The following is a 15,638-nucleotide window of genomic DNA, read 5'->3' on the forward strand; positions in this document are numbered from 1 at the left end:
TTGTTGTAGTTCCTTCTCAATTTTTCTAAGGACATCATCGCAAGGTCGCGGGGGGCAGATGATGAAGATGAATAGCAGCAGCAGCAGCTCACTAGGTGGCTTCCGATCGTCTCTTCTGCTAATCTATCTAGGGATTTTGTTCGTATCTGCAGCAGATTCCGCTGTGGCCTTCAATTCAGCCTCCGCTTTTGTCCAGAATGTCATCTATTCCAACAGGATCGCCGTCTTCTCCAAATCCTACTGCCCGTAAGTCTCTCTCGCTCTCTCCATGTGGACGTCTGGCTTTGTGTTTACGCACCTCTCTCTGGGTCTCATCTCGTTCAATGGAGTCATCCATAAATTCATTTATTAAATTGCTTACAGTTACAGTCCTACCTAGGGTTTTCATGGAATCATGGGGGCATGGACGCAACAATTTATTTTTAACAATTTTCAATTCAACTCTGGAGGGACAATAGAAAAAACTTCATTTTACGGATCTTGTGATGATTCATTCCATTCCATGTAAAAAGGATAAAACTTGCTACTGAAAGGGATGCTCTAGTGTGTTATCTGAAATTTGGGCGGTACAGTTTCTAATGAATGAAAAGGAATTTCTTAGGGAAAGAAAAAGGGGTTTCGTTCGCTTTTGCTGATCTCTATTCTTTTAAGTTCCAGTTATTTCTTATTGGGTCTCCAAACGCTCTCTGATCATTTTGCTCTGTATATTGGAGTGTTTCTTATTCCCTTCCCAACAATTTATCTTTCATCCTCCGAGCACAAGGTACTGGTAACCCAAAGGATTTTTTTTTTGGAGGTAGGGAATGAGATGTTTGAGAAAACAAGAGTAGGCAGATCGATGATTTGTTGCAATTTTTTCTCTTTCATGTTTCCAGCTTTTTCCTAATTGCTTCATATTGCATACTTGAATGTATCAGTCTTTCATTTTCTGAAGTATGAACCTCTCAAAACTCATATCTTCCCACAAGAATATCGGTTCTGATTTATTTTTTCATTTTCTCTTTATTTGTGGTAAATTGAAATAATATGGCATGGCTGTATAGTTGAGAGGTTAGTGCAATAAAGTTCGAAGTGGAAATTGTGATTTTGTGTTCTGGTTGTTATGAGTTGGGTTACCTAATTGAAGAGAGAAAAGGTGTGTGGGGGGGGGGGGGACATTTCTAGAAGAGGTCTTTGCGTCGATATAATTTCCAGGGTGGTATTTCAGTTTTCAGTCCATTTTGGATTGCATGGCCAGAACTGAAGAAACTTGGGCTTGGTTGGAAAGTTGGAAATCCAGAAGAGATTTTCCAGGCATCAGATGTGCAATTTTCTTTCAAATACAAATTCATTTCACCTTTCAGTTGCTTTTACACTTTTCTCATAAGAAAAATGGAGATACACATGCTGTCTGTTTGGATGTTGAATGTTGTAAAGTTAAAAGAAAAAAAAAAGCGGGGGCGGGGGGGGGGTGGTTGGGGGATCCACTTTCCAACTAATACACAGAAATAATTTTGCACTCAAAACTATAGTAACTAAAATTCCTTAGATTTTTGGTAGAAAAATTTGTCGAAGGAGATATTATACTTCAATTTTTCAACTAATGTCTGAAATGTTACTATTTTCTGCTCTGTTACTGGTATTCTATTCTGAAAATATCTTACTGTTCTGAGTTTAATATTAAACTTGATGGAGCCTTAGGGAAGAATTATAGAACTGTATTCAAACATGCCTTAGAGAGCAATAATCTAAAGAAGAGGATAATGAAAACCTCAGTGATGCGTGGTGCTTGTTATTGCCTTGTCGGTTTAGAAGGGCATCTTTAGCTTCTCATGTGCTAGTTGGGATGTTAAAATGTATTGCTGACCTACCCTGGTGATCAAATTATATATTTGCCCTTCAATTCGGTGAAATACAGTAGAATTAAGAAGCTTCTGTTTTTTGAAGGTATTCAATACGTGCCAAGCGCATATTTAGTGAACTAAATGAGCAGCCTTTTGTTGTGGAGCTTGATCATCGAGGTACTGCACACCACTACTGCTATCTTTTTTCATTAACACATCCATGAAATTTGTCTACGTGATTCTAATGATTCTTATTTCATGTGTACTGGGACAGATGATGGGTATCAAATTCAGGATATTCTTCTAGATCTAGTAGGCCAGCGTACTGTACCCCAAGTTTTTGTGAATGGCAAACATATTGGTGGCTCCGATGGTTGGTACCCAATTGAACGTGAACATGTTTTTTCAATGTTTCATTGTTCTTTTTTCACCCTGAAATGATACTTTTCATTCATTCTGTATTTTAACGTTCTTAATCATTTTGCTGCCATTGTTTTCTCTTAACTTATTAGATCTCAAGATCGCACGTTCGAATGGTCAATTGCAGAAACTCCTTGATAAAGATCAGTGAAATACTAGTGCATGAAACCTGAAGCATTCATCAGAGCTGGTAATGGTTGTTACAGAAGGATCTCTGGATCATGAAGGTAAACCAGGGTGACCGCACTAGAATCACTGTTAATGCTTTCTCCACCTCAAATTAATGACAGGCTTTGCTTAATGATCCATTGATGTATTTTGCCCTTTAATATCTTGGTTTCTCATGTGGTAAATCTTTCTGATTTTTTTAAAAAATGGAAATAGCGCATTTATGAATATATTAGAGTAACAAAATAAAAGACTTATAGTCCCTTGCTAGCCTCTCCAAGTTAATTTTGTGAGTTTATAACCGATCAGCCCGTTCAGTATAATCCCGACTAATATGAGTGACTCTACAAGTGTTTAAGGTAAACATATCATATAACAATGGAAACAGTTTCCAGTCCCCGCTTTCAAACACGTTAGAATTTAAGTTGTTCACTACTTAAAAGCCTTCTGAATTTGAAGTTGGCATGTAAATCTTTCCTGATATGTGGAACATGTGCATGAAGGAGTGGTACACTTGGCTTTACTGCTAGGATTCTTAAAAGTGGGTAGTGTAGAATCACTCCCCTTCTCCCCCCTCTTTGTTTTTTTGGAGAAAATTGACATCAGGGAATTGCAGCAGAGTAATGACTCCGTATTTGCATGACTTCCTAAGTCAAATTTCTAACTCCAGGGGGTCAAAAGGCTTAAAAAAAGAAGAAGAAATAAACATTTGCGTGCTTTATGTAAATTTATTGCATGTCTTGATTGTAATTTAGAATTTGGATTGAGTTCATGACAACTCCACCATCCAACATTGGTTAGAACTCTGTCCAGCCTACCCCAGATTCTTGCCTGATGATTATTGCTCCAAGTGAATATGTTTCCCTCAAAGCCAGTATCTCTGAGGCCTGCAAGTTGCTGAAAACCCACAAAATCTGCAACAGCATTAAAATCCATAGCACCACCTCCAGCTTTTTCAGAGGGGCCAGAAAGAATGTTTAAATCCCCTCCAATGATCCAAGGGAGATTCTTATAACAAAAAAAAAAAATAAAAAAAAAATGCAAGGGAGATGCAAGCCCTGAGCCATTGAATGAATTGATCCCAACTTGAGAGGGAAACTCCCCTCTCCCCCACCCCCACCCCCACCCCCACCCCCACCAAAAAAAAAAAGAAAAAGAGGGAGACATGATTTACAACACAATAAAGATAAAAAGTATCAAATATAGGCAGGAATAAGGTGTTGACATTATTTCCATTCAGATCTCCAGAAATTAACAAGAAGTTAGATATCAGGCATATAGATAATGGTGTGGTTTTCTTGGTGGCCACGTTCATTTTGGAATCTAAGGATAAATATCTACCATGTGGGTGGGGCTCAAATTTTGTAGACAAGTTGACTCCAAGGTTTTCTACTAACATGCTAAGGTTCAACCCTAACACAATTGTCCAAGTGGCAAAATAAAGCTTTGAAAATCCACTTGTGAAATAAAACCTGTTGAAAAGAAAGAATTTGAAGTCTGAAAATAGAAAGAGAAATGGAGTATGTTTGGATTTCAATCCAACAGTTGATACATGATCAATTCAGATAATTTCAATCCTTTTTATTTTTTTGGATGTAGGCCATATTTTTCATCATTTGCCTACTAAAATTGCTTTGGACTGAGTTTTCCTTAAGCCACATGAAGGAGGAATTCCTTCACTGATGGCCATCACTGCACTTGGATGGGTGCCTAGGAACAGTGAATGACATTTCTGATCTCTAACATATGGGGGAGGGGGGGGTGGTGAAGTAATGATAACCTTAGATTTATGGGTGAACCCTTCACCATGGGTGAAAGAAAGCTTTTCCCAATTGCTTTTCTCATTGCTTTTACATTTTTAAAAAGTTTTACAAGAAATCCCCAGGCTAGAAACAGATACCATTCAGCAGATTGGTTTACAGATGATCTTGTGAACTAATCCTAAAAAAAAAGGGAGTTGCATCAGATTTTGCTAGGCATTAACTGTCGATAGCTCTACAAATTCGAAGAAATTACAAGCTTTGTTGCTTTGATCAAGAAGAAGGTGACTATGACTCTGGCCGCCAGTCGGATTTCTCAGCGCTCAGTATCGCTTCTTTGTCTTTGGAAAAAGAATAATGAACCTCCCAATGCAGAGACTTCAATATGTTCTCAATTTCATCCACCGTGCTGGAGTCATCACGGACAATCAGATTACCACCTGGTCTGATAATCCTATCAATCTCTGCCATTACAGGTACGACTTTGCACCTGTTCAAACCAGGAGAGAAATGCATTTCATTCTGAAGAACATAGAAGACCATAAAATGTTCAATTGCCATACTGTGTTAATGCATCCTACCTCTTCATTAGTTTAGAAAACAAGTGGTCTGCATGCAGAAGATCAAATGTTCTGGGATAGGTGCTGAAAGATTCACACCAGTCATGATATATGCCGAAAAGGCCACGTTCATAGATGATCGGAAGTGTATCTGGGGAATCCACATTCACCACATTCATTACCCACACTTTGAGGTCCTTCAGTGCTCCTGCAAATCTGTGGGAGCAGATAACCTTAAATCACTATCTGATACATTATCAGAAACAGATAGTATTCGACGACAAGAACAGACTTCCTTACCCGCCATAAACAGCTCTCATGTCCATTATATTTCTCACCTTCGACCAATTGATACCCAGTCCATTGAGATACAATTTATTTACTTCTTGTTTCCAGTGTTTGTAGTCTTCTTCAAAATCATTTGGAGCTGGGTTCCCATAGATTCCCATCTGAGAGTTGTTTAACCAGTATGGAGCTTGCTGCAATCTAGTAGGCCAATCCTCTGGCCATCTAGAGCCCCTCTCAGACTTACCAATTGGTGCCCTGTGCATGCAGGACTGCAGAGGTACATACCTAAACAAATGAAATACACAAACAAACTCTATAATTCTCTGCAACTAGAGAGAGAGAGATTTGTGTCCATGCATTGAAATGAAAAATTATTGTAGAACTCACCAGGCCGCATTTGGATCATCATCGTGTTTACACATGGGAGGATTCTTATGCTTTCTGCGATCGTAGCAGTCATTAGATATTGGTTTACGATAGATAGCAGCAGCTACAGAATTCAATTTGTCTTTCCTGATTGCGTATAGATCCCAACACATGGATATCGTAAGTGAAGTCATTTCTGAAACAGAGAAAACAAATTCATTTCTCAGTTCAATCAATAAAATCATATTCCTGTAAATTAAAGAGGAACAGTTTGAAATCCTGCCTTCCCATATCTTCACATCTTCTTTTAGCTTTTGGTACACAGGGGTAGCTGACCAGACAAAGAAACCTCCAGGTCGCAGAACACGGTTCAGCTCCAGAAGAAGACGACCACCTGTTTAGAAACATATTACCAAACAGAAGCAGAAAGTATTGAAAGAGAAGAGGAGGTAAGTCAATGAATGAGGAGAACCTTCTATATGCCATGGAACCCTGCAACGTGCACAGTGAATAAGATCAAAGACCCTGCTTGGGAATGGCAAACGCTGGGAACCCATCACAGCTGAGATTGCAGGAATTCCACGTTCAAGGGCGAATTGCACTTGGGCCTCATGTTCATCTTTTGGTGCAAATGACATTGTGAGAACATCTCTGTCAAAGAGGTAACCACCAAAACTGGCAACACCACAGCCTACATCCAATATCACCCGAGTGTGCTTCCCCCATGCGATCCTAGGTACAGACTGCATCATCAAAATCTAAAAGGTTTAATTAGTTGATTCTGGATAACAGCTCTGGCTTGGATAGATAATGGAAGAGAACTTCACCTGCTGGATGAAATCGATATAATGGAGAGCACCGTGTATGAATTGAGTTCCACCTCCAGGGAAGGTGAGAAACTCCCCAGTCACCTTCACCCAGTTCTGGTGACCCTTCACCTCCGCCAGCTTTGTGTGCGGCACGTTGTGATACCAAATCTGCCCAGCACAGTGCCACAAATTGAAAGAATTAGATGAATAGAAACTACCGTTGAGTTAACTAGGGCCCACACTACCTGACTAATGTGGGATTAAAATCTTCATTATTAGCTATGAAGTTGCCCTCATGGCATCAACTCCTCAGCTTTATGAGTTACTGGTGCAAATGTGCAATTAGGGTCAGAAAACACTATTTTATAGTCATACCGCTTTGATACCATTTCATGGGTTTCTCAAATAAGAGGTCATGAGTTCAGCCTTGGGGCCTATCCCTATCCCCTATCCCCCCTATTAAAGCTCTTCAATTTAAAAAAACAAAGATTTGTTGCATCAAGCTCGTGGCACAAGTCACCAACCCACCCTTAGACTTGAGGTACACTAGACCTGGTCCAAGCATGGATTTAGGTATTGGTATCATATCGATCCATATCGATATGTATCTATATTTTTGGAGGTTAAATGGTCCGATCTGATACAGCCGATCCATATAGTATCAATATATGACCATCAATACCGTATGATAAAAACCTTGGGTCCAAGTAAAGAACCTGTTTTTCTCTCATTTTGCTGGGCCAACCTGATGTAACATTGTAATATTCCATAAAGATGACTCAACCCTAATCTAATCCAATCCAACCCAACCTGGCTGACTATTGGCCTAATAAGTATCTCGTGAGTGCATGGTTTTAAGTATCGATATTGTATTGCCCGTATCAGGCAATATGTATCGGTTTTGCTGATCATCGATACTGATACCTTGTTGATATCATATCGGTAGCAACGTATGGACAAAGGGTAAAATGATCAAAAAATTCATTTTTTAAAAAATTTTAAAGTTAATTTTATCTGATATAATCGATCCAATCGATACTATATCGATATCATATCGGTTTTGTGTGTTATTGATACCTGTTTCTATACCGTGCACTAAAACCATGTTGAGTGACCCTTATCATGTATACCTTGTCTCTGCTGGAAGGCCACTCGATGGGAGATTTATAGCCCTGAGGAATTGGGACCAGACAAGTGGGGCCCTCCTCAGGGCAATGCCTCTCCCGATGCTCGAAGTGTCCAGTGGTGTGGAGATGCTTAAGGGCATCCTCATTGTCCAAGCAGGGAATGTAGTCTGGACCCGTGTTGACGTTGCATAGTTGCCACGTGTATCCATAGATGCTTCCGTTTCTAACTATCCCCTCAGAGTTGGAATCGGATTCCTTGCGCCTCTCCTTCTCGTTCTCCGACTGAGTTGCCTGAGTTGCCCACTCCCGTTTCGACTCCTTCGACTCTTTCGGAATTCCCATCTTCGAATCTTCCTTCTCTTTGTCCGTGGTTTCTGAATCGTTATTCTCTTGCTTCGTACCGGTCTCCTCCTCCCTCTCACTCTCTCTTTGATCATTCTGTTGAGATTCTTCTTGATTCTCCTTCAGACCTGCTTCTTGATTCTTAAGTAATGGTGTGCTTTCCAGCTCACTCTGCTGTTGAATTTCTTGATTCTCAATCTCTGTTGCTGTGCTTTCGCTTTGTCGCTCCTGCTGAGGTTCTTGGTTTTCGCTCTCGCTCTGCTGCTGATGCTGAGGCTCTTGATTCTCAGCTGGGGTGCTTTCCGTCTCTCTCTGCTGTGATTCTTGATTCTCGGATTCTGTGTTTTTCCTGCTGCTGCTGATGCTCTTGATTCTCAGCGGTGCTCCGTCTCTCTCTGTGATTCTTGATTCTCGATTCTGTGTTTCGCTTTCGCTTTCACTCTGCTGCTGCTGCTGAGTTTCTTGATTCTCAGTTGATTCCGACGTGCTCTCTCCCTGCCCGTTTTGCTGAGGATGTTCACCCTCTGTTGTCTGGGATTCTGGGGTACCTCGCTCGTCTTGTTGTTGGGTCTCGTCGGTCGTGACCTCTTTAATACCTGATTCTAAGTTCTGGTGATCACCATGGATGCTATCTCCTTCATTGTTCGTATCCTCGGAATTCTGCTGTTGTTGGCTCTCTTGGTTGTGATCTCCCTCTGTATCTTGTTGGTTCTGCTGATGAATCTTCTCTTCTCTTTCCATCTCTGTTGTCTGCTGCTGATCTTGGCTTCCATTGCTCTCTTCTTCTCTTGTTGCTTGTGTTTCTTCAGTTTCTACACCTGTCTGTGCGGCCTCGCCTTGTTGGTTCTCGGTGATAACTTTTTGAGCCTCTTGGTTTTGCTGTTGATTCTCATTGTTTTCCTCTTGAATCTCCTGTTTCTTCTGTTGTCCATCTTCGACAGAGTCTCTTCGCTCTTGGGCTTGCGGGTTCTCTTCAGTGGAGGAAGAGAAAGATTGATCCTTTTCTTCATTGGCGTCACTGGTCGCCTCATAATTCTTCTTACCGTCTTCCAAGCTTGATTTCTCCTGCTGTTGAATCTCCCCATCTACATTGCCTTCCGTTTCGGTAGTTGCAGCCTTTGTGTTTGTAATTGTTGGATCTGAGCGACGCCCTGGCAACAACAACACCGATTGCTTCTCTTCCTGAAGCTTCTCATCGTAATGGGTGGTGCTGGTAGCAGCTTTGGATTTGTCTGCGTCGTCCTTGACGGCATCGTCTGGGAGGTCGCCGGGAGTGTCATCGAATGCCGGTGGATCCCGGCGTTGACGTTCGGATTTGATGAAACCGGAATTGGAAGTGCGGGTGGTCTGTTGTGGAACGATGGTGGAACTTAGCATCCACAGGCCAAAGACACAGAGGACAATGAAGATGATCGTAGACACCGTGGGAATGTAAGAAGATGACGAAGATGAGCGTTTAGTGGAGCGACCCCTCCCTATAGCCATTTTCTGAGTTTCAGTTTTGTTTTACAGAATTGAAAACAAGAAAGAAGAAGAAGAAAGGGGAAGAGAATTGAGACACGGAAGGCAAGGAGAGTTTTTAGTGGTTTGTATGGGTGTGATTTGAGAGAGAAACCGTCCAAATTACAATTCAGAGATCCCAAAAACACGGAGATCTGGGGGAGAGAATCTCTTAAGAGGAACAAACTCACTTGTATTTGTCCCTCTCTGCTGGGTTTGCCTCTCCTCTAGCCGTGGCTGGAGCTGGAGGATTCAGCTCAGCAAAAACACCCAAAAACAGGGGATCTGTCTCTCCTCCACCCGTGGCGGGAGCTGGAGGGTCCAGCTCAGCAAAAACACAAAAAAACAGAGGGTCTGGCTCTCCTCCAGCCGTGGCAGGAGCTGGAGGGTCCAACACTTCCCTGTGTTTTTGTTGGGCTGGACCCTCTAGCTCCCGCCACAATTGGAGGAGAGCCAAATTGAAAAACTGGGAGGTATGGTCATTTCATAGGGGGCCTACTTGGGTCTCACCTCTGAAATGATCAAAACCACCCTTGTTTTGCTGGACTGGACCCTTTAGCTCCCGCCACGGTTGGAGGAGAGCCAAACTGTCTCTGCTAATTAATGTGGTGGAAATAATAGGGAGAAAAGCGTTTTAGAAAGAGTGGAACCATATATGAATGAACCGGCTAAGGGATACTGAGAGTTGATGGTTTTTTCTATCAAACGTAAAATGGACACTACAGAGCCATTGTTAGATTCAGTCCAATCAAAGCTGAACATGTGCTATGGCAAACGGTCACGGTTTTAGGTATTGGTATCAAATTGGCCATGATCTACAACGATATTTGATCAATATGGATCGGCCGATATGGTACTAACATTCAAATTTTTTTTTTGGGCTAAAAAATGATGTTTTGATCCTGTATCGGCCAAACTGTATTGGCCGGATACAACTGATATGTATCGATATCAATATCGACGATAAATCCATTCAACTTCATTATGGAATTATCTGAAGGATTTCTCATCAATGGAACGGTCTATGCCCCCAAAGTAGAACCACATAGTAGAAATCGCTGGTTTTGTTGGTCCTTTTTTGTCTTTTCGGGGAGGGGGGGGTGCATTGGTCATTTTACGTGTGGCTGTGTTGGGTACAGGTACACACTGAGGCACAACACCGGTTAGCCTTTTTTCTCCCTTTATTTATTTGCAGTTGTGAGACATAATGGCTAAAATGGGTACCTACTCCCCCTATCATATTGGACCAGTCCATAATCCATATGATGCCACATGCAATTCGTGACAAAGTCAGAGTTCATATCAGGCCCGCAGTCTGGCCCATACCTGGAATACAGGCCTTCTACCTTGCGCTGGATCTGGCCCAGCAAATTTTGATTGGCAGGATCAACCACCTTGAGGACATCCTATTTGATTAGGCTTCATGGAATGAAAAGTTATTTAAAGAAGAGAAAAGTATCTCTGTGCTGCCGGTGGAGGCTGCAGCCTAAGGCATCACCTCTCTCTCTCTGTGCTTCTTATCGATGACGAACCGTAACCTGTTCCCCGATTGGTGGGTTCTTTAAGTAATTTTTTTTTTTGGAATTAGAGAGCTTTAATAGGGGGGAGGGGGGGGGGGGATAAGGGATGGGGATAGGCCCCAAGGTGGTTTGAACTCATGACCTCTTACTTGAGGAGTTGATCGTTCTTTAAGTAATTATTTAATTACATTTTGCAGGTTACGATTGGGCACAGGCCTGTTTGAATGTGAAACCCACACCCAATTCAGCCCAGCAACTTAAACCTACATTTGAGCCCAGAATGCGCAGGTCCATTACGTTAGGATCCTCTATATTACTCATCTTTCTGTCAACCTGTAACAAGTTTCTTTTTTATTATTGCCATACCCAACATATATATGTTATCAGGTCGGTTTCTGTTTCAGTCCAGTTTGGGTTTGGTTTAACATTTATATGTATACAAAATTAGGGAAACAATATGATTTTAGTTTTGGGCTGGTATCGGATTATATTGGTTTGGTTTCGGTCTGATTTTTTCACCTGGTTTCGACTTTGGTTGTGGGTCAAGTCATTGCAGTTTTCAGTTTGATTCGATTTGGTTTCAGGTGTGCAATACCCTTTGGTTTGGTTTGGGTTGATTTCACCGGTTCGGGCTAGGTTTTGACACCCCTGTAGCTTAGAAAACCAGTTTTGTAAGTAATTAGTTGATTACAATTTGCAATTTAGGATTGGATTCAGGAATCAGGCCTTTTTGACTGTGAAACCCATGCCCAATTCAGTCCAACAACTTAAACCTACATTTGGGCCCAGAATCCATAGGCCCATTATGTTAGGATCCTTTATATCAGGTTTCATTTTGATTACGCCCAAACCCAACATTGGTTTACCACTTTATCCCCCCCCCCCTTTCTATTTCCAAAATCTGTCTTGTTTTCCATAAAAGTTCAACCTTTACTATTGGCCATAGCTACTTCTGTTGGGACTGGAACTTGACACCTGAGTTGGGAAAGCTGGGGCTGAGCAAAATTTGGGCCGTCGCACTTGCTCTATCCACGTAATGCCTTAAAATTTTGGGTTGGACCTTTCAACATGGTATCAGAGCCATGTCTACTTAAACTACGTGTGTTAAGTATTAGGAGTAACAGATTTATAGTCCCTCATCAGTTTGTTTAGGTCATTAGGGTCTTCATAATTCATACACTTGAGGAGTTCTCTCCATTTAATGCCTTAATTTCTAGTATAAGAAAACCACAACTAATGGACCTCCAAAGTCCAAACTTACTATTTTTATGGTTGTTCCCAATCTAAGTGGGGAGGGGGTGGTGGGATAAAGTAAAGGATGCTACCACTATGTATACATTTGTAGTATGGTCAAGGTGGGTTGGTTGGCTATGTACTGTGATGACCACAAGAAGTTGCTTCAAAGATGTGTAGGGAGGGGAGGGGGCTTTGGGTACTGATTCTGGTGAGGTGGGTCAGTCAGATGAGATGCAAAATTTCACACTCTTTCATTTAAAGTAAGGATGCATGTGCAAACCATAATTCTGTAGTAACAGAGAGAGGGATATATGGTGGTGGAAGTGAAACTTTGTTGAGAAAATTCTTAAATAGATTGGACATCCGATCAACCCATTATTTGGCCTTTTTAACTCTTACGAATGTATCTGGTACTAATTACTTTTTTATCAATCTATTGGTGGTTGAATGATTGAAGGAATTTCAATTATTATGAAAGAAACATCTACCATCCTTCCTCTCTCACTATGGCAGTTTTCGGAGAATCTTACTTTTCTTGTAGGAGTTTGTTTCAACTTTGGATGACATGTGAGTGTGTGAGAGAGAGAGAGAGAGAGAGGATTATAGAAGGGAAAGCTTGTTTCAACTTTGGATGATATTTGAGAGAGAGAGAGGGGAAAGAAAAGTTTTTCTTTTTCTTAGTCAATGCTTTACTCTTGTTTGCTTTGTGGAGCAATCAAAATAAGGGTTCTAATAAAAGAGGTAAAGAGAAAAGGGTTGATCAATTTGCAAGTGCAGAAGGGATTCATTCCATGTTCATTAGAGAGTACAAATTTTGGCTCAAGTAGCTTGCTTTACATCTAATCTACCCATTTAACCCATTTAATGTAAACCTCCCACAAATCATCAATTTCCTATAAAGACCAAGTCTTGTCTGTCCCGATGAACCGGCCAATCAATTGATGTCGAAATGGGCCGACCGGACCAACCCTAATCCAGTTGTGTGTCTTTTTTTAAAACAATCCATTGATCCACTCTGATTGTGTGAGCAAGGGTTTCAGTGTGTGTTGGACTTGTAGAAAAAAAGGTTGTGGAGTGAGAAAAAGTGTCAAAATATATATACATGGAGAAAAACATGGACCCTCGCGTGGCCCAAAAGGTACTTTCCTCTTCACATCTGAAAAATGATAGGTTCTCAAGCCTGGAAAACATACTGGTAGATGTTGACCTCATAGATCATTGATGCTCTGTAGAGATTCTTAATCTGGTTTCTTTGATCAAAAGACACATGGACTGTGACATACCCTCGTAGGTAAGAAAGGTAAGATAATGTTTAGGGAAAGTATTTCGCGGACCAACATCTCATAATTAAGAGGTCATGAGTTCAAATCTCCTTGGGACCTATCTATCTATGTATCTATATATATATAAAGTATTGGGTGGATAAAGATGAAGATTCCCCTCTCTTTGATTGGTTTGATATATTAGGTATTTTCCATTGTCATCATCTGGTTGTCTCTGGTTTTTAGAAGTCTTTGATAGTAATGGGAACAATAGTGTTTGTTTCCTTAGAATGGTTCATTACCCTTTCATGACCTCGTTACTATTTTTTCCTCTTTGACCCTCATGACCATGTTGTTATTTATCATGAAGGATCGAAGAGCTGGGGGGTTGATTGTCATGGTAGGAGAATATCAAGTTTTCTCATGGTATCTGGGGTTAGGGGTGTAAATGAATAGCCGAAATCCATTTCTGTATTCATATTCGTATCTGTTTAGCATTATCTGAAGCTGTTCAAAAGCTAAACGGATGCGGATACGGATAGGCTATAGCTATCCGAAGAGCTATATTTACATGTAAACGGATAAAATATCCGTTCCGTATCCATGTTTGTATCCATTTAGCACTATCCAAATCCGTCCGAAAGCTATTCGGATGCGAATGTAGATATAGCACTATCCGAACCGAATCTGATCCGTTTACATCCCTATCTGGGGTCATACATGATGACTTTAAAGTCAAGCAATAATAATGAGGGCGGTGGCTGCTAAGAAGAGATATTGGTAATAGAAAGCTTGTGTCCTGGACCCCTAAATCACAAATAGGAAAATCACATCGAGAGACACTTAACTAGTCTTTTGTGTTCTTAAAAGTTGAAAGTGATTGTGTCCAGTTTTTTATCAGATGATCGATTAGATTGTGGGTAGAGTCTAGAATGCACTATATAATCTTTTATTCATAGTCACCTATGCCTTGTCGTATGTCTCAGTATTTCGAGGATGTTTCATATGTAGAAAAGCGAGAATCTAAAATAATGGAGAAAAGAATGGAAATCTCAAACAAAAAACATACAATACAGATAAAGATTTATGTGATTCGATAAAATTGCCTACATCCACAGTAAAATGAGACCTATTTTACTGTCAATAGAGAGTAGGTTACAACCTCTCATTTCACACCTCTCTCATATTATAAAGAAAAAAAAAATCTCATTATACATATATAACGAAACCCTACATGTTATGTGATGCGTTAATCCTAATTCAAGTATCGTGGCACAACAGTATGTACAGCACTTATGCATGGATATATAGTCATAATAATTTACTAATTCCATAATTCATATATAGGTGGGTGTGGGTCCCATAAACAGAGTATTTGCTACGTACTGTTCTTTTGGTCATCGAATGGACAAGGGAGAGAGAGAGAGAGAGGGAAGAGACGAATTCCAGTTGGACATGATTTAAAGAGAGATTCTCTTGGGTAGTTTGGTTGTTTGTGGCTGGGGATTTCTAAGGTCCATTTAGCTTTTCTTGTGTGAGAGAGAGAATAGGAAAAGTTTGGTAAAGAGAGTCCTTTTTCTATATTTTCTAGTCTTCCTATTATTGATTATAGGTGTTGGGAGGGGAATGTAAGCACGTGGGTCGTGACCTTTCACTTTTCACCTTTCTTAAGGCATCTGTGACAGGTAACAACCACCACCAACCCTCCTCCTTCACGACTTTTCTAAAAACAAACTCAGGCAAAAGACCGATCCCAGGCTGCGTGGCCTAGCACAAGCGGGACCAATGAGAATGCGCATAGGGGCATCAATAGAGATGAGGCTTTTTCATCTTAAGAGATTCAAATTTGATTCGTATTGTTGGACCCCTTCTCATACGATCCTAATTCTAAGAATTAAAACTTGAGCAATAGTAGAAGGCTCACTCTGGCTAGTTTTCGAGATGTACGTGGATTCAATTCACAAATTTTCATATAGAGTCACAAACAACTTTTCTACCTATTAAATATCAAGATAATTCGGTATTGCAACTAATTTGATAGATGGAGAATTTCGTTGATAGTTCATATGTCAAATTTGATGATCTATCTGGATTGTATAGCAAGTCTTGCATGTATATTTATTATTGGATAATAATCCATGTAGTAATGAAAGGTGATGTTTTTGAAAATCACAAGATAAATATGAGTCATCTAATTTTACATTTTTTTAAAAAATCTAAACCGTCTTTTCTCACTCTGAGGTTCATAGAGTACAGAGTAATGTCTAGAGTATTGATACACATGCATGAACGTACACAAGATGTGTGCAAACACAAAAAGGGACGCCATTTAACTGAAGGGAGAAAGTTCTCTGATAGTGTGGCTTGCCAATGTGCCAACACTCCCATGAGTCTATCTCTCTCCTCCCCATTTGAAAAGACAACTGTGACCCCTTGTTTTAAAGAGGAGAGAGATAG

General features: G+C 40.6%; 2 protein-coding genes across 4 annotated transcripts; one reads left to right on the forward strand and one right to left on the reverse strand.

Annotated features, from left to right (window-relative positions):
• The first annotated feature begins 19 nt into the window (after positions 1-19).
• On the forward strand, positions 20-2,604 carry LOC122661095 (monothiol glutaredoxin-S6-like). Its single transcript, XM_043856410.1, has 4 exons — positions 20-246; positions 1,927-2,000; positions 2,098-2,196; positions 2,336-2,604. The coding sequence occupies exons 1-4, from the start codon at positions 59-61 to the stop codon at positions 2,392-2,394; spliced, it is 420 nt and encodes a 139-aa protein (XP_043712345.1). The 5' UTR covers positions 20-58; the 3' UTR covers positions 2,395-2,604.
• A 1,615-nt stretch (positions 2,605-4,219) lies between these two features.
• On the reverse strand, positions 4,220-14,603 carry LOC122662293 (probable methyltransferase PMT27). Of its 3 annotated transcripts, XM_043857882.1 has the most exons (10): positions 14,592-14,603; positions 8,089-9,318; positions 7,325-8,010; positions 6,213-6,362; positions 5,858-6,128; positions 5,669-5,779; positions 5,407-5,581; positions 5,032-5,304; positions 4,753-4,947; positions 4,220-4,661 (listed from the first exon to the last, which is right to left on the reverse strand). In XM_043857882.1, the coding sequence occupies exons 2-10, from the start codon at positions 9,146-9,148 to the stop codon at positions 4,460-4,462; spliced, it is 3,123 nt and encodes a 1,040-aa protein (XP_043713817.1). In that variant the 5' UTR covers positions 9,149-9,318; positions 14,592-14,603; the 3' UTR covers positions 4,220-4,459. The 3 variants fall into 3 exon arrangements, with proteins under 3 accessions (XP_043713817.1, XP_043713819.1, XP_043713816.1); XM_043857884.1 differs by lacking the exon at positions 14,592-14,603 and having other exon boundaries at positions 7,325-7,941; positions 8,104-9,369; XM_043857881.1 differs by lacking the exon at positions 14,592-14,603 and having other exon boundaries at positions 8,089-9,369.
• Between the last annotated feature and the right edge of the window lie 1,035 nt (positions 14,604-15,638).

This window comes from Telopea speciosissima, chromosome 5 (genome assembly GCF_018873765.1).
Source record: "Telopea speciosissima isolate NSW1024214 ecotype Mountain lineage chromosome 5, Tspe_v1, whole genome shotgun sequence".
Classification (NCBI taxonomy): domain Eukaryota; kingdom Viridiplantae; phylum Streptophyta; class Magnoliopsida; order Proteales; family Proteaceae; genus Telopea; species Telopea speciosissima.